The 18,849-nt window shown below is 45.4% G+C and overlaps 2 protein-coding genes across 5 annotated transcripts in view; one reads left to right on the top strand and one right to left on the bottom strand.

Annotated features, from left to right (window-relative positions):
* Positions 1-5,340, top strand: part of crfb2 (cytokine receptor family member b2) — a 32,687-nt gene extending 27,347 nt beyond the window's left edge. The window contains exon 8 of the mRNA XM_080477893.1: positions 1,853-5,340. Within this exon, the coding sequence (XP_080334019.1) occupies positions 1,853-2,410 (558 nt within the window). The 3' untranslated portion in view covers positions 2,411-5,340. The remainder of the gene's footprint in view (positions 1-1,852) is intronic.
* The window catches only part of LOC308118467 (interleukin-10 receptor subunit beta-like), a 55,257-nt gene that overhangs the window by 6,668 nt on the left and 29,740 nt on the right, over positions 1-18,849 (bottom strand). The window contains exons 5-7 of one of the 4 annotated variants that reach the window (XM_080477895.1): positions 9,247-9,403; positions 7,161-7,306; positions 5,364-7,079 (exon numbers count right to left, since the gene is read on the bottom strand). In XM_080477895.1, the coding sequence (XP_080334021.1) occupies positions 6,846-7,079; positions 7,161-7,306; positions 9,247-9,403 (537 nt within the window). In that variant the 3' untranslated portion in view covers positions 5,364-6,845. Of the gene's footprint in view, positions 1-5,363; positions 7,080-7,160; positions 7,307-9,246; positions 9,404-18,849 lie in introns of those variants that run through there. The other 3 variants (XM_080477894.1, XM_080477897.1, XM_080477896.1) reach the window with 3 other exon arrangements.

Here is an 18,849-nt window from a genome sequence, read left to right as displayed (position 1 = left end):
GTTGAGTGATATTGTTGAGGAGTGAGAACAGAATTTCTGTTTTTTTGTGTTTTCTTAGTTAGCTGAGACCATATTTGTGAAACATTGGGTTTTGGTGAAGGCAATGGAGTCCTTACAGGATGTGAGGTGATTGGTGTGGATTTCTTTGTGAATACTGAGACCTGTTTTTTTTGTACAGCCGATCAAGTTGCCAACCTTTGGCTTTCATAAGCCGAAGATCGAGGGTAAACCAGGGGGCGGAGATGGAAAAGGAGACTGGTCTGGTTTTTAATGGAGCGAGCACATTTGCAATATTGTGGATTCCAGTGTTGTAATGAAAAACCAGTTCATCAGGGTTGGAGAGGTTGTGAAAGTCAGGGAGGGAGTTGATATTTGAATTGGAGGGTTGATGTTCCTGGTTATTGTGGAATGAGATGATACATGGTGTCTTCGTGATGGAGAGAGTGAGTTTAACGGTAAATAACAAGAGAGAGTGGTCAGTCATGTGGAGGGCAGACACCAGAGCAACAGATCTTGTACAAACTGTGTTCTTTACAGTGTGTAGGAATGGAGTTATGCTGTCAAAATCCAAAGCTCTCTAGACAGGAAGTGAGGTCTTTGGTTAGAGGGAGGTTGATGTTGTCCATGTGGATTTTGAAATCACCCAGCAAGATTGTGTTTGGTGAGAGAGAGGAGAGATGGGCGAGGAAACCGGCAAAGTCATTTAAAAAGTCACCATTAGGTTTAGCGGAAGCGGTAACCGCAGCAACGAAGGTGGCAGTGGGACCGGACGGCTCACAGACCATGGATTCAAATGATCTACAGACACCGAGATTTTCCACTTCTTGCTGTAAATCATGGCGAGAGCTCCTCTGTGGCCGGCACCACAGGTTTGACAGATGTAAGCAATGGAGGAGGAGTGGATTCATTCACCTGTGAGAAGTCGCTGTGCTGTTGCCACGGCTCAGTTAAACAGAGAAAGTCAAGCTCACGGTCGGTGAGGAGGTCCTGGATGAGTTGTTCCCTGGTGGTCGGGCAGAGTGGAGTTGAGTTTTGTTGTCGCAGCTGGTGGAGGTGTTCGCCAGCTGAGCTGCTGGAGCGTGGAGGGCAAAGGGAGCTGGACCAGATGAACCTTATCGCTGTTGAGCTGCTTTGGTGGAAATTCCGGCGGTATTAAGTCCAGGTGGAGGTGGAGTGCACCGAGCGGAGGTCCAGGCAGGTGACAGCGCAGTCAAAACAGCTGGAACGGTGAGCTAGTGCTGGTTAAAACTCACACAGATGGCAGTGCAGGCAAATTATAAAGTCATTCTAACTGAGGACAACTGCAGTCTGATGGAGGCATAAAACCATAAAACGTGTCTAAAAGTTAAAAGTTATCGGCGGGCAGTGGCCGCCAGCTGCTCCAGCGTTCACTCAGCATGACATCTCAGAGAGCAGCGTCGTAGGCCTTCTCTCAGACCACAAAACACATGTAGACAGGACTGGCAAACGCCCATGGCTGGTCCGTTGTTCTGTGAGAGGGTGAAGAGCTGGACCGTTGTTCTGGTCCGTTGTTCTGTGAGAGGGTGAAGAGCTGTCCACATTGTTCTTCCAGTATCTGAGGTTGGACAATCGGTTAGTCTCTGTTCCAGGACCCTACATAGACTTTCCCAGGGAGGCTGAGAAGTGTGATGCCCTGATGGTTGGCACACACTTGCCGGTCCTCCTTTTTTAAAACGGAGACCACGAGCCCGGTAATACTTTTGGGTCCACCTGAGGGAGCTGTTGAGTCTCTCCCAATACTAATGAGGAATTGCTTCTTTCTGAGTCTGTTCTGTCAGTGGTAGATCCTGTAATAGTCTGTCTGGACTGAACTTGTGTGTGTTCTACTCAGGCATCCATCCGTCACACAGAGGAAGAAATGGCGGCCCCCTGGAGAACGTCCTTGTCCTCCTTGTGGAATGTGAAGCCATGTGACACTGAGGAGTACTCCACACCGTCCACACCGTCCTCCCTGCTTCACAGTGTGGAGCAGTGTGCAGCAGAGACCAGTGCACAGAGCTCAGGCAGCGCCTACAACCAGAGAACAGGCACCACCAGTCTCCCGGCCTCTTCCTCCTCTTCATCCACACACACTGACTTCTGCATGCAGCAGTCAGAGCTCTTCTTCTCAGCTTCCAGAAGCCATCATAGTGTGGATGATGATGAGGAAGACCTGGGTGAAGAAAGAGAGATCCAGGATGTCAACCTGCTCTCATTAAGACTTGGAAGGTTTGAAGACATGGAGAACCAGGAGAAGCTCCACTCAGCAGGAGACGAGTGGCCTGGTTCCTCTGTACAGCTCTCACTCTGTGAGGAAGAGTCTTCAGAAGCAGCCTCAGGCTGCACAGACGATGAAGAGGCAGATGGAGACTCTGGCTATATGAGACGCCCACAAACTGACCTCTCCTAGCGTCCAGTGCCAGAGGCTTCAGCTGGCACCAGAACTGTGGCAGCATCTCCATCTACAAGTTCTTACTATGCTCAAGTTCTTCTGTTTTAGTCCCAGGAAATACCTGTACTGAACAGCTTTTCACTGGATAAATGTTTTGCCGGATCATATATGAACAATGGGAGATTTCCCAGGAAAAAGTGGAAAAATTCAGCTTTTTTTGTATTGTCGGGATCGGGTCTCCTATTATCGCAGATTCATTCCCCCACAGAGGCTGTGAGACCAAACCGAGTCCACAAGCACAGATATTAGTGGTCACCTTCATTATTACCACTGTTGCAAGCTGGCGAGGACATAGTCACAGGATAAAACTCAACCTCGCTGTTAGTTCAGGATGAGTTTTAAAAAACCTTGAATTCACTTCAGCTGTACTTCTTAAACGTTTTAAATACAAGTTCTCTACCTCCCTCCTCAAATCCGTCCAAGTAAAGGCTTCCACCAACACCGCCATTTTTAGCCATCTAGGATGAAAGCTCGGACCGCGGGAGAATGGTTTTAAAAAGCGCAGTCAGGCTTTGTGTGGGGTTGTAGGACAGCCAAGGTTCTGGTGGGAAGCCCGTGATCACTATCATAGTGTGTCTGATGATGGTGGAGTCACAGCAGCAGCTGGTGCTGTGACCTGCAGCCTGTTTCTTTGGTGTGTTTAGTTTAGAAGATGAAAGACCGCAGCAGTAGATGCTAACGTAAAATGCTAGTAGATGCTAATAGATGCTAAGAAGACGTACTTTACCCTCCTGTTGTAACTTAACGCTCCTGTTGTTACTTTACCCTCCTGTTGTAACTTAACGCTCCTGTTGTAACTTTACCCTCCTGTTGTAACTTAACGCTCCTGTTGTAACTTTACCCTCCTGTTGTAACTTAACGCTCCTGTTGTAACTTAACGCTCCTGTTGTAACTTTACCCTCCTGTTGTAACTTAACGCTCCTGTTGTAACTTTACCCTCCTGTTGTAACTTTACCCTCCTGTTGTAACTTAACGCTCCTGTTGTAACTTTACCCTCCTGTTGTAACTTAACGCTCGTGTTGTAACTTTACCCTCCTGTTGTAACTTAACGCTCCTGTTGTAACTTAACGCTCCTGTTGTAACTTTACCCTCCTGTTGTAACTTAACGCTCCTGTTGTAACTTTACCCTCCTGTTGTAACTTTACCCTCCTGTTGTAACTTAACGCTCCTGTTGTAACTTTACCCTCCTGTTGTAACTTAACGCTCCTGTTGTAACTTTACCCTCCTGTTGTAACTTAACGCTCCTGTTGTAACTTAACGCTCCTGTTGTAACTTTACCCTCCTGTTGTAACTTAACGCTCCTGTTGTAACTTTACCCTCCAGGCTGTCCTCTCTGTCTCTGAGCCAGGACTGCATCCATATTCTCCTCATATTTTCAGGATATATTTCCAAACACATAAACGCCACAACGCTGAGGCTTGGTTCATGTGTGTGTTTTAGTACACATGAATGCGTCTGCACCCTCCCATCCCACCCCACCACGAGTCAGCATGTGTTCCTACAGTCTGCAGACACGTTGGTCTCATGCAGGGTGAGAGGTTGTGGCTACTAAAGATCGTTAGTGTGGGGAAGCCTTTATTTGGTGTTACTGCAGTAACTTCAGCTGCAGGGATATTGAACGATGGACATACTTTTTCTTCTTACATTTGACATTTTTCATTGATCTGTTGTCTCACTTGTATATGATCGCACTCACAATTAAAGAAATGTTCCTCATCATTTCAAAACCATTAGAAAATACAACTTCTCAAAATATCCATTCAAATGTAAAAACTGAATCAGAAACCACGATGAATAAAGTTCATTGACACTTTAATCAACCACGAAAAGTCACATAATCCTCATTGAAATGTTATTATACTCCTAAATCAGTTGCTGTTGTGCTGCAGGTCAGTGAATATAGTTTAATATGCATGTATAAAAACCTTCAGCTGGATTGGTCACGTCTCCATGAGCCGGCTGGTTTTCAATGTAGTCAGAAAATAGACTCTCTTATGCCCCAGTTTGTTTTGTGGGAACTGTTAATACATGAATAAACTTCCTCTGGAGCCACAAAACCCGTAGAACCTTCAAAACGATGCCACAGCCTGAAGGACTTTCAATAGAACTTCCTGTTGCACCTTTCAGAGAGAAGACTGGTTGTTTGTGTCGTTTTAAACTAACTGCTGCACGCACAGTTAGAAGAACAAACCCTGTGTTTTTTATAATGATGACAGCCTTCACATATGTAAGACATAAATAAAGGGAAGAGAAAGTTTATTATTATAAATTCTTTGGTTTCTATAGTTTAATTCTAAGTTGTGTAATAGTCAATCTTTTCAACAAAACTCTTGATGTCCTCCGTGGAGCCTCACGGGGTGTCTCCCATTGTTACCAACAGATCCTCATCACACACTATGTGACTTATAGTTTCTTTGTTAAAATACTAAACATTTATTTTCCTGGCCGTTTGCGGAACATAGCTGTTGAACCGTGAAGCCAACTTCCTCTGAGTTCTTCCTGTTTTTCAGAGTCCAGCAGTGCTGAACTGTCAACAAGATCATAAAACAATCTACACATTTCACCCGATACCTTTAAAATGTAGACATGATTCCACAGACGGACAGAGTTTTGTCCTGAAGCTGCAGATGCTGCACTCATCAGGAGCTTTATACGTCTTCACTCACATGGTTCCACGGTAATCCTTCACATCACTGAGATGCCTGAGTGCCTCTGACTGTGTGGCTTCCAGTGTTGCCGCAGTCACCTTGAAAAAGTAATCCAATTACTGATTACTCCTTTAAAAGAAACGTAATTACTTTTAAAAGCAAGCAATCAGTAAAGTAACTAAGTTAGAGGCGGGGCTTCCTACCAATATATCTTTTTACTCAGGAAAATAAAAGTAGTGTAACATCCTTGCAGTTGTGTTATTGATGCAATGTTAAGGTTTATTGAAGATGTTTGTTGGTTCGGATATTATTGTTACCTGAACGAGCTGGCCTATGATTACCTGAGAGTAGAGAAGGGTGTGTGTGTGTGTGTGTGTGTGTGTGTGTGTGTGTGTGTGTGTGTGTGTGTGTGTGTGTGTGTGTGTGTGTGTGTGTGTGTGTGTGTGTGTGTGTGTGTGTGTGTGTGTGTGTGTGTGTGTGTGTGTGTGTGTGTCCATTTGAAGGAGAATGAAGGAGCGGCCCAGTTCTGTTCAGTAATCAAGTGTCTTTACAGAGAAGAAACTCGTCTTCCTTTCCAACGCCCTGCGGGACGCTACAATAGTAACACTACAATAGTTACATTACAAAAGTAACGCTACAATAGTAACACTACAATAGTTACATTACAAAAGTAACGCTACAATAGTAACGCTACAATAGTAACGCTGCAATAGTAACGCTGCAATAGCAACGCTGCAATAGTAACACTACAATAGTAACGCTACAATAGCAACGCTGCAATAGTAACACTACAATAGTAACGCTACAATAGTAATGCTACAATAGCAACGCTACAATAGTAACGCTGCAATAGTAATGCTGCAATAGCAACGTTACAATAGTAACACTACAATAGTAATGCTGCAATAGTAATGCTGCAATAGCAACGCTACAATAGCAACGCTACAATAGCAACGCTACAATAGTAATGCAGCAATAGCAATGTTACAATAGTAACACTACAATAGTAACACTACAATAGTAACGCTACAATAGTAATGCTGCAATAGCAACGTTACAATAGTAACACTACAATAGTAACGCTACAATAGTAATGCTGCAATAGCAACGCTACAATAGCAACGCTACAATAGTAACGCTGCAATAGTAATGCTGCAATAGCAACGCTACAATAGCAACGCTACAATAGTAATGCTGCAATAGCAACGTTACAATAGTAAAACTACAATAGTAACGCTACAATAGTAATGCTGCAATAGCAACGCTACAATAGTAACGCTACAATAGTAATGCTACAATAGCAAAGCTACAATAGTAACGCTACAATAGCAACGCTACAATAGTAACACTACAATAGTAATGCTGCAATAGCAACGTTACAATAGTAACACTACAATAGTAACGCTACAATAGCAATGCTACAATAGTAACACTACAATAGTAATGCTGCAATAGCAACGTTACAATAGTAACACTACAATAGTAACGCTACAATAGCAACGCTACAATAGTAACACTACAATAGTAATGCTGCAATAGCAACGTTACAATAGAAACACTACAATAGTAAGGCTGCAATAGCAACACTACAATAGTAACACTACAATAGCAACGCTGCAATAGCAACGCTACAATAGCAACGCTACAATAGTAACGCTGCAATAGTAACGCTACAATAGTAATGCAGTGACTTCGGCGAAGTAACAGTAATCTGATTACTGGTTTGGAAATAGTAACATGTTAGATTAACCATTACTGTCTCCTCCTCCATGCTCCTGTCTCCGCCTCCATCCCCCTGTCTCCTCCTCTATGCTCCTCTCTCCTGACATGTGGAGCATGAAGGGAGTAGCTTCAGGCTGAGGAGTCTCCTCCTCCATCCCCCTGTCTCCTGAGACGAGGAGCAGCTGGACACAGGTCTCCTCTTGGGGGTGCAGCTCCTTCAGCGACTGCAGTGTGGAGACTGGAGGAGCCAGCACAGACTGAGGAACGATAAGCAATAAAAGTCATGTTGAAGGAGATGTCTTTCATGATTCAGTACAAACAGAAATCCACACTCCTACCTCCTTCAGGCACTGAGGTAGTGTGTCTTTAGGGAAGAGAAATGTGGAGATACTTTTCCATTTCATCACCACTGCTGCCACCAGAGCCACTGCCACAGAAATGCCAAAAAATGCCAGCACAGCTGCCGTCCACGGAGATCCATTTCCTGCAAAATAACCACGGGGTGGCGTCGTATATCATTTTTCAACCAGGAGGAATCTCACAGATCTGTGAAAAGCTAAGTATGTCATTGATTATCTTTAGGTGATTACGTAGGAGAGGTCTGCAAGTATTACAAGTTCAAAATATTAGAAATTGATGCAATGGTTGTTACTTGTCTTTCTGCCACAAAGAAAGATTTACTCTGGAAGTATTACCCTGGAAGTATTACACATTGACCTGAAGTGCCCCTCAAACATATTTATACTCTCCACCTCTATGGATGAACTTTATGAGGAGTGTGTGAGCTCGCCACAGAACCTCACTACTGAACCTCACCACTGAACCTCACTATACAACCTCCCAACAGCACCTCACTACAGAACCTCACTATACAACCTCACTACAGCACCTCACCACTGATCCTCACTACTGAACCTCACCATACAACCTCACTACAGCATCCTCACCACAGAACCTCACTACTGAACATCACCACAGCACCTTACCACAGAACCTCACGACTGAACCTCACCACAGAACCTCACTATACAACCTCACCACAGCACCTCACCACAGAACCTCACTACTGAACCTCACCACAGCACCTCACTATACAACCTCACTACTGAACCTCACCATAGCACCTCACTACAGACCCTTACCACTGAACCTCACCACAGAACTGTCAGAGAAATCTTGTTTTGTCTCATCAAGAATGATGTGAACTATGCAGTATGTGTTCTAGGATGACCTGTGTCAGTACTTTTGGAACCCCTGTGCTGCTTTTGGTGTCCTTCAATGCAGACTGAAAATTTAAGCTTTTAAAAAAGGCGCTGTCTGACATCAGAGTGAGACAAACTCTTGGACAATCATGCAAAGGTTAGGGTCACTGTGACTTTGTCTCTTCTTGCAAGAATAATGTAATAAAATTGTCTTAAACATTTTCAAAGTCTGTGTATTCTGTCTCTCTGAGGTTTTTTACTGGGAAATTCTCCTGACAAAGAACCTCACCAAAGAACCTCACTACAGAGCCTCAAGAGAAGGAAACATGGCAGTCAAAGAGAACAGCAGAGAGGTGGATGCATTGTTCTTCAGGCCGCTGATCTGAAGAACTAGGCATCTACTCAAATTCAGGTTCAAGCTAAATAGTTAAAAAAATGTTTCACACACAGAAAAAAGGGGTAAAAAAAATTCACCATGCTGGGAAACGTGAAGGCAATCGGGTTGGCCGGCACTGCCAGTCCCTTATTTATTTTTCAGGGAGTTGGCAACCCTACTTCCAGAGCAAGCTGCTACTACGCAAGCTCGTTAACAATTAAACAGTCGAGTCGTCCACCACAGGGGTCAAAGCATGTAAAGAAAATAAAAAACATATAAATAAAAAAAAAAGCATGTAAAAAAAAAAGTAGCGGCTTATCGTCCGGAAAGTACTGTAACCATACGAAGATGAAGTATTTATGGTGGAGACAGAGTCTGAGGTAGTGCTGCTGTCTTCTACTTGTTTTTGCCGCGATGCTTCACATGTTGATGATTGATGACTCTGTGTTCGCTGCTGTTGCCAGATTGGCTGTTTTCCCCCGACATGTTAAGGCCCCTTTACAGTGAGCTTAAGCCGGGTTTCCACTGGAAGGCTCTATGGAAATCTGGCACTCTCTTAAACAACATTGAACTATGAGAGCGCCATTCATAAACACTAGAATGAGCGTGCTCACAGTGACGTTCATGAGGCAGAAATACAGAACGTTCAGTTCACGTTCGTCCAAAATATGAACGAGTTCATGAATGAGCGTTCACGGAACTCGTTCAGGCACAACACTGGATACAACACTACCATACATTTCACAGTGATACAACACTACAACACTACAAAGTCATACCACACTTCACAGTGACCAATCCCCAGGATGCCAATTCCCCCCGGCCCACAGAATCCATGTGTCTCACCTGCAGCAGTGGTGCTGTCACAGGTGATGTTACTCGGCATGCTGGTTTTGGAGCTCCTGGCAGTATTCACTTGCAAGTTCACTTGCAGGCAGTATTGGCTCCACGAGTCCAGGTGGTTCAGGATCACCCGAGTCCGTTGTACGACATGGCTACTTCTCTGCAGTAGACAGAAATTGAGAGTTCTTTTTGTGTGTGGTGATCAAAGTCTGCTTCACATTCCTCCTCTGCATCTAAAACACCAACAAAGCACTGGATAAGATTCTGTTTTTAAGAAGCTCTTCGTAGTGCAGGAATAAAACACAGGTTTTACAAAACAGCATGCAGAATACATCTGGATACATTTTTAATAGTATTTGAGAAAGAACTAAATAGTAAACTCTTCTTGATATTGTGTGGCAGAAGATAAAACTAGTGTGAGATCCAACTATCAATGTTCTTAATAAAATACATTTTAACTTTTGTCATCTTCAGTTTAGCTGGTAATGATGATATGCTCAAAGTAGAAATGTTAAGATTTGGAAAAAAGTGGAGCCCAAACAACATGGCAGCACACAAAACCACCAAACCTTCTCAAACCTTCTCAAACTGGCCCAACTCTCAGAAAAAGAATATATCAAAATCCCAGCTGTGAAGGAGTTCCACATCTTCACAAAAGCCCACAAACCAGGCACACAGGGAGCTGCTACTGAACAACCTGGAGAAGCCAGCAGTGGTACCAGCAAGGCTAATGAGAGATCACCTCAACCCCGCAAACCTCAAGGCTCACACTGACTACCCTCAATGGGATGTCATGAAGCCAGCCACTGGTGTGCCTCCCCTGGCCCTGCCAAGAGGGTCAGAGCTCCACCACAAACAGAGGCCAGCACCCAGCATCTGGCCTCATCACCAGGGAGAAACCAGCCCTGTTCTCCACCAGGAGCCAAATCAGGAAATCCATGAGCACAGATTTCAAGTGACCAGCGTCTTGGATCTCCACGGGAGAGCCAGGACACTCTAAAGAGTGCCCCTGAACCACAACTCTTTCATCTTCTTCTTCTTCGTCTGCACAATGCAACCCAACCAGAGTTAGCACAGCGATGCTAACTGCTAACCAAGGAACCACCAGCTCCCTCCAGCCTGGACATCAAACCGACTCTTTTTTAAGTGTCATCCCAGATAGACGCTTCCCACTTAGACGCCTTATTATAATAAGTTAATTATTTGTAACATGCCAGTGACCTCGGATGAATAGTAATGTATTTTTACACATAAAGACAGATAGTTCTTTTGAAGAAGTATCACTCAACATTGGTTTAAAATCACCAGAACAAACTGTCAATACAAGGAAGGTTTTTTTTTCTGTGGGGCCAAGCCAGTGCTTGTCCACTGCTGCTTTCAAACGTGTGTGTGTTTGTGTGTGTGTGTGTGTGTGTGTGTGTGTGTGTGTGTGTGTGTGTGTGTGTGTGTGTGTAAAAGGTTGCGTATACGTAAGTTAAGACATCTCTCTATCTAATTTATAACATGTAAAAAAAACATGTGTGTGTCAGTATGTGTAAAAAGAGTTGCACAAAGCACAGATCTCACAAAGAGATTTTACCATGAGCAGATTCTTGATGCTCACAGCTGTTTGCAACATATCAAATACTCACATCATCAGGCTGAGGTTCACTTTCAGGGAAATGCTGAGAAACGTCCGCTGGTCGACTCTCTTCAGCTTTCCTTCAGGTTTTTGTAAACAAAACACGGACAAAGTTGCTATTTCTGCTTTAACTCCCATTGAGTCTGGTGCTGAACAAGAGCGAGGTGCCCCATCTAATATGGCGGCAACACTGCATCACTCTCCAGCACGACACGAGGCGTCTATCCTTTATAATGTCTATGGTTTCAATCAAATACACACACACACACACACACACACACACACACACACACACACACACACACACACAGGCAGCAGGTAGTGAGGTTCACGTTGAGGAGCAGCAGGTACTGAGGTTCACGGTGAGGAGCAGCAGGTAGTGATGTTCAGGTTGAGGAGCAGCAGGTAGTGAGGTTCAGGTTGAGGAGCACCATGTTGGGATCTGACAGACCACAGACAGTCGGTTCATTTCTAATGAAAAACAATCTTCATTTGTCTCTGAGGGTCCTGTTGCAACTGCAGCACCATGCATGCAAATCCCCCCCCCCCCCCCCCCCCGCCCGATGCACTCAGCCAGTCACCGATTGGGTGAGGCTCCCAGGATTCCACCCCAAACTCACCAAAAGCCTTTTGGAGGGATTCTCTCAAAGAGCTTTGCTCCTCCTCTTCAACGGAGGAGGAGGGTTGCTGGAAGCAGGTAACCCCAGAGGTCTGCAACCAAAGACCTCAACTCCTCAACTCCTCTTCTGACCGACCACCAGGGTCAGACCTTCCCTCGGATCCAGAGACCAGCACCCAGAGTCTGATCTCCCATCAACCAGGGAAGACCAACCAGTTCCTCCAGGACGAGACCAGGAAACGACACCTCAAAGAACCTCTTTGTGCTTTTTCCTCAACAAGCAGGAAAACCAGCACAGACCTGAGCGACCAGATCCTCTGGTCTGGACAAGGGAACAACCATGAGGCTGCAAAGGAAGACTCTCCTGAACCATCAACTTGGTCTTCTTATCCTAATGAACCATCAACTTGGTCTTCTTCTCCTCCTGAACCATCAACTTATTCTTCTTCTCCTCCTGAACCATCAACTTGTTCTTCTTCTCCTAATGAACCATCAACTTGTTCTTCTTCTCCTCCTGAACCATCAACTTGTTCTTCTTCTCCTCCTGAACCATTAACTTATTCTTCTTCTCCTCCTGAACCATCAACTTGTTCTTCTTCTCCTCCTGAACCATCAACTTGGTATTCCTCTCCTCCTGAACCATCAACTTGGTCTTCTTCTCCTCCTGAACCATCAACTTGGTATTCTTCTTCTCCTCCTGAACCATCAACTTATTCTTTTCCTCCTGAACCATCAGTATGTTCTTCTTCTCCTCCTCCTGAACCATCAACATGTTCTTCTTCTCCTCCTCCTGAACCATCAGCATGTTCTTCTTCTCCTCCTCTTGAACCATCAACATGTTCTTCTTCTTCTCCTGAACCATCCCCTTGTTCTTCTTCTCCTCCTGCTGAACTCAGCCAACCACAGGTAGCAGGAGGAGCTACCAGCTCCAGGAGCAGCAGCTTCTCTCCAGCCTGGACAACAACCAAACTCCTTCTTCAGAGACGTGAAGGAAGTGGTACCAACCACCTGGGTGAGAACCTGAGATCAGTTCATCCTGATGCTCTGTATGGATGTTTACCTTTATGAAGATGTGCTGGTTCTATTACAGTGACTGAGTTCTATTGATAATATTAGATTATATTACAGTGACTGAGTTCTATTGATGATGATATCAGGAGTAGTTATCAACCTGTAAACCAACGTTAGCTCTGCCACACACACACAGGGTCTGCATGCTAATCTCTGCTTTACTAACCAGTTAACTACCAACCAACACATTTCACATCAAAGACAACATCAGACAGTAACTGAACACCGTCTGACCCTCCAGATCACCTTCAAACCAACTCATGTTAGAAATGTTCCTTTAACAGAGACACTCAGGAAGCAACGCTACAGACGAGCTTCATGTTCTATTGTTCTCCATCACCTGGTGGAGACTGAGGACAGTCCTCCTGCTCTTTGGTAACCTCCGTTCTGAATGGAGCTGATTGCTCTCCATCACCTGGTGGAGACTGAGGACAGTCTTCCTGCTCTCTGGTAACCTCAGCTCTGAATGGAGCTGATTGTTCTCCATCACCTGGTGGAGACCAAGGACAGTCTTCCGGTTGAGGAGCACCAGGTAGTGATGTTCAGGTTGAGGAGCAGCAGGTAGTGATGTTCAGGTTGAGGAGCAGCAGGTAGTGATGTTCAGGTTGTTGAGGAGCAGCAGGTAGTGAGGTTCAGGTTGAGGAGCACTAGGTAGTGATGTTCAGGTTGTTGAGGAGCACTAAGTAGTGAGGTTCAGGTTGAGGAGCACCAGGTAGTGAGGTTCAGGTTGAGGAGCAGTAAGTAGTGAGGTTCAGGTTGAGGAGCACCAGGTAGTGAGGTTCAGGTTGAGGAGCACCAGGTAGTGATGTTCAGGTTGTTGAGGAGCAGCAGGTAGTGAGGTTCAGGTTGAGGAGCATCAGGTAGTGATGTTCAGGTTGTTGAGGAGCGCTAAGTAGTGAGGTTCAGGTTGAGGAGCACCAGGTAGTGAGGTTCAGGTTGAGGAGCACTAGGTAGTGATGTTCAGGTTGAGGAGCAGCAGGTAGTGATGTTCAGGTTGTTGAGAGCACACCAGTGTTGGGCCCAAGATTTCATTGAACACCTTCATGCAGTTTTTCTCCCACAAAGGGAGAGACACCTGGAACAATGGAACAATGGAACATTGGAACAATTGAACAGGCCATAAAACAGCAGGGAGGAAGGCTGCAACCCTAAGGAGAGCTGCAAACCCCAGGTTTGGAACCAATAGAAACACAGCAGTGACTGCAGTTTCTCTTCCAGCCACTCATTGGTCCAACCGACCCAGACACCATAGGTGTCTGAAAATTCAAACTTGGATGAAACCCCCTTCCAACTATTGCTCCGGACCTCTTCTACCCAACACCCGAGAGACACACACATCTCTGCTGCATCGGAAAGAACAACAGAGCACAACGTGGACCCACAGAATCAAACCAAGGTTCAGCCCACTGGACGAGCAGAACACAGTTTGGACTACTTCTTCTCTTTTCCTTTTTATTTTTTTTGGGATCCTATGGACACGAGCCTGCGTCTCCCCCCTTCAGCTGCACAGTGCTCCACTCTTCTGCAGATGAAAGCAAGGCACCACACTTCTGGGTTCAGGACGCCGAATCCAGACCCGGTAACGGACAAGTTACTGCGGCCTCACAAACGGTGATGCTCACGTCATGGACGGACAGTAAGAGAGCTTATGTCAGGGGGGAGGGGTGAATAAGTGAAGGACCTTCACAAAGTTTGTAAATTGTTTTTCAATTCCAGTGTCCTCAGAACAAATTAGGGAAGCATGGGCCAGAGATCTGAATTCAGATATAACACCAGGACTCTGGGCTATGTCCCAGATACATTGCTGTTCAATTAACCCAGCAGCTTCCCTTCAGGATCCGTGCACATTCACATGAAAGGGGCAGAGTTTGTAGCGTTTGACCAATCACACAGACGGAGAAACTCTGCAGCGCAGTCTACAGATTACTGCAGGAGCAGGTATTCTCTGAGAACATGAAGAATTCAAACACATCCACCAGGCTCAAAGCATTACTGTTGCCGTGTCCAAAGCCAGACCATTCTAGACTTGTTAATGTGTGACTTGATGGGATTATACGACATTAATTCATCGGACAATATAAACGGACGGAATTGTGATCACTCAATTTCACTTAATTACAGGCGGCATTTCAGGCAGAACTTCCTCACTGCTCTACGTTTAGTATATATTTTCCATCCAGTTGTCTTGAGGTCGAGTTTTACCCGTGTGAGTGTTTTGTGTTGTAAAATGAATTCATCACCATGATGTCATGAGAAGTTCTGTGTTCCATTAAGTCATGTTTATAAAGTTCTGTCAGGTGTAATCATTGACCTCAATACTACAGATCAACCCTCGTGGAGCAAAACAGACTTGGAACACAGAGAAACTCAGCGACAAAGGATTTATTTAAAAGATTGTTCTAAATACTTTCTCATCTGTTCTCCGCTGCCTTCAGTACTGAACCTGTGTTGTATTTGGTGCTATATAAATAAAGTTGAATCGAATTGTAACAGTGCACCAATTACGATCATCTAAGAATGGGCAGGTGATTTTTCAAGAGAAATCTGATTGGTCAGGAGGCGGAGCTTTCACCTCTTATCCAGAACGTAACCTGCACAGGAGCAGGTTAGGCATTCAGCGCAAGTTACCGGGTGATTTATCCCGGTGAGAAGTGAGCGAGCATTGTAGTACGGACAACCCAGGGTTAATCCTTGAAGTTATCTCGATAAGAGAAAATCCAGTGTCGTAGTACAGGCTGATGGAGGCAAGGACCCATTTGCTTTTGTAAAGTTTCTTATTATTGTTTCTTATTCTGCCGTGTCATTAGACCCAAATGTGACCGCCTAAATACGGTCAAAAGCTTACCAAATCTGGCAGGCTCATCAAGACTGGCAAAAAAATTTAAGAAAATGTAAAACTGTACACCCAGTGTTTCTCCCCAGGGATTCTGAGGAGTTGTTTCTAAAATAAAAAAATAATAAATATAAAATATAATATATAAAAAATAAAATCTGTCCTCTCCCGCACTCTGAGGACATCACCAACTGCAGCTGCGTCCATCAGTGTTGCATCATTCACACCAAAAATTACGCAATAACATGTTTATCAAAGTGTGACCACTTAACCTGCATGTCCTGACTTTCCAAATAAAAGCCCCAAATTCCTTCAAAACCGATCAGGAGATTCAGCGGGAGCTGGATTCTGCTGTTTACAATGAGAAATTTAAGCTGTGTGATTGAGGAAGAAGGCTGGAGGCTCTTAATCGAATGGCGTCCACTGCCAGCCGCTTCTGCATTCTTCGCCGGACACGTCTCCGCATCGGTCACAACCCCGACTACCTTTTATCTATAGTGTCTGTGGTGACACAAAGTTGGGCCTGGGTGTGCTTTGCCATACCGTATCGTACCCTCCCGCCCCGCCCTGTTCCGGCATGTACTGCGGTGGGACTACGGCTATAGAGAGAGCAGTTCACATATGCCAACTGGCATTCTCAGTCGGAGTCCCGCAAATAAGGAGGACCCGTTCAAGGCTGCTTGCAGCTTTAATTTGTGGTTTTTTTTTAGGTTTATTTGAACCAGGAACTAAGTTAAATAAGCCATTAAACATAAAATAAATACCAGATATCCATAATGGCAAATACATAGTATATATTTCTATATAAATGATTTTAAAGTTACATTTTTTTCTTCCAAAATTCAGATTTTCTTCATACACATTTCAAAAATTGTTTTACTTGTCTTAATAAATGAAGGAAAGATCACAGGGCGGAACTACTCACAATGCAATACATGCTACAGTCATATTTCAACAATATTTATTATGTATCCATTAGTGTATTTGTTCATGTATTTATTTCTACCAGCTTTGCAAAACAATGTTCGTTCAGGGGGGGGGGGGCTCTTTCCAGTTTCAAACTGAGTCGAGCATGTGCACTGAATGCCTCGTATGAGCTTCAGGAGCCAGTAGCAGCGACACAACTAGCACTATTAGTTGCCTTTCGCCAATATTGGCAGTAGCGGTAGTAGTAGTTGGCTGCTTTTCCTACACCGTATACATTTATAAGGTGCAGTTAGAGTCGCAGCAGCACAACAGTGACATTTCTGTTTTCCTCTCTGCAGCTGGACGGCTGGAGCAAGAATGTCTCAGTGAAGGAGTTAATGAATGTGATGACTCGGGAGTCACTGTTCAGTAAAGTGACTCATAGGTTTTGAACAATTCGTTCGAACTCAAACATCACCAATACCTTCTGTGCTGTGCATACCTTTGCAGGGGACTTTAATCATGCAGACCTAAAGAGAGCGCTCCCAAAATTCCACCAGCATGTTAAGTGTGCCAAGAGGAGCTAATATCCTGGACAAGGTCTACTCCAACATCAATATGGGCTACAGGGCTAGACCACTACCACACCGGGTCAGTCCAACCACCTGTCCTTACATATGTCCCCCTCAGGAAAACTGCTCTTACCACCACAAAAGCTGTGAGAACTTGGCCTGATGGGGCCACTCAGCAACGCAGGACTGTTTCAGCACAACCAACTAGGACATTTTTTAACAGCCAGACCTTGAGATGTTCTCTGACAGTGGCCTATACTACATTGAATACTGCATGGACACTGTGACGGTGAACAGACGCATCCCAACTGGAAGCCCTGGTTGAACCGGGAGGTCCAGCAGCTGCTGACGTAGAAGAACATTGCCTCCAGATCTGGAGGCAGACTCTCTACAGCACGGCCAGACCCAACCAGAGGAACACCTCCTTCAGTTCTGGAGATAGACGTTCTACAGCACTGCAAGAGACAACCAGAGGAGAGCCTTCAGTAATGCCAAATTGGACAACAGGAGGAGGATTAAGCACCACCTGGAAAGCAACAGCAGCAGGCAGATGTGGCACCGAGTCCAGCAGCTTGTCAACTACAGGACGAGCCTCAGGGCTGCTAAGGGTGATGCATTGCTGGCAGAGGAGCTGAATCCCTTCTTCACCCACTTTGAGGTGGAGCCACCAGAACCAGCTGCTCCACCCTGAAGCCCAAAGCAGTGTCTCCTTCAAGGTGGAGGAGAGTGAAGTGAGGTACACATTCTGTACCGTCATTCCGAGAAAGGCCACTGGACAGCATACCTGGATGGGTAATGAAGGCTGGAGTCTTCACCACGATCTTCAACCACTCTCAGTCCCAGTCAATCGTCCCCCCCCCCCCCCCCCCCCCGATGAAATCCTCCATCATAGTCCCACTACCCAAGAAATCCCACATGACCAGTCTTAATGACGACCGGCCAGTTGTACTCACCCTAGAGGTGATGAAGTGCTTTAAAAAACTAGTCCGGGATCATATCACATCTTTCCTTCCTCTGACCTTCGACCCACACTAGTTTGGGTCATACAAGTCCAAAGAAGATGTGGTAGCTACAGCACTCCATGCTGCGCTCTCAGCTGGAGCTACGTGCAGCTGCTTTTTGTGAACTACAGCTCAGGATTAAACACCATCTTACCTCAAAGACTGGTGGACAAACTGATGGACAAACTGATGGACAGACTTGTGTTCAAACTGATGGACAGACCGGTGAACAAACTGATGAACAAACTTGTGGACAAACTGGTGGACAAACTTGTGGACAGACTGCTGGAGAAACTGGTGGACAGACTGCTGGAGAAACTGGCAGCCAGACTAGTGGGCAGACTGGTGAACAGACTGGTAGACAACAGACTGGTAGACCAGGTCTATCTCACGCGATTTGCATGTGGATCATGAGCTGTCTGTGTCGTCGCAGTCAGAGGATGAGAGTGGGCCCACACCCAATTACAGCCCTGAACCTCGCCACCGGCTCCCCACACGGCTGTGTGCTGAGTCCCCTGCTATACACCCTCGATACCCACAGCTGCACCCCCACCCACCGCAGTAACACCACCATTGTGAAATCTGCGGTTGACACCACGGTGGTGGGACTTCACTCCAAAACCAAGGAGGTCAGTGTTGACTTCAGGGGGACATAATACCTCTGAACATCAGGGGGACTGTGGAGAGGGTGGCTGGCTTCCGTTTTCTGAGAGTCCACATCGAGGAGGACCTGACCTGGACCCTAACACCACTGGGCTGCTAAAGAAGGCCCAGCAGAGACTGCACTTCCTGAGGATGTTGAGGTAGAACAACAACCCACTGCTGGTGTCTTCTTGCCAGTGTACCATCCAGAGCATCCTAACATACTGCATTAATGTGTGCTACAGCTCAGTACAGCTGCACAGAGAAAGGTTCTCAAAGGGTCATCAAAACGGCTCAGAAAACTGTCATCTGCCCTCTCCAAACACTAGAGGAACTGCACA

The sequence above is a fragment of the Lipophrys pholis genome, assembly GCF_963383615.2.
Source record: "Lipophrys pholis genome assembly, chromosome: 13".
NCBI lineage: Eukaryota > Metazoa > Chordata > Actinopteri > Blenniiformes > Blenniidae > Lipophrys > Lipophrys pholis.
The sequence above is the reverse complement of the archived record's forward strand: the minus strand, read 5'-3'. Positions and strand labels throughout refer to the sequence as shown.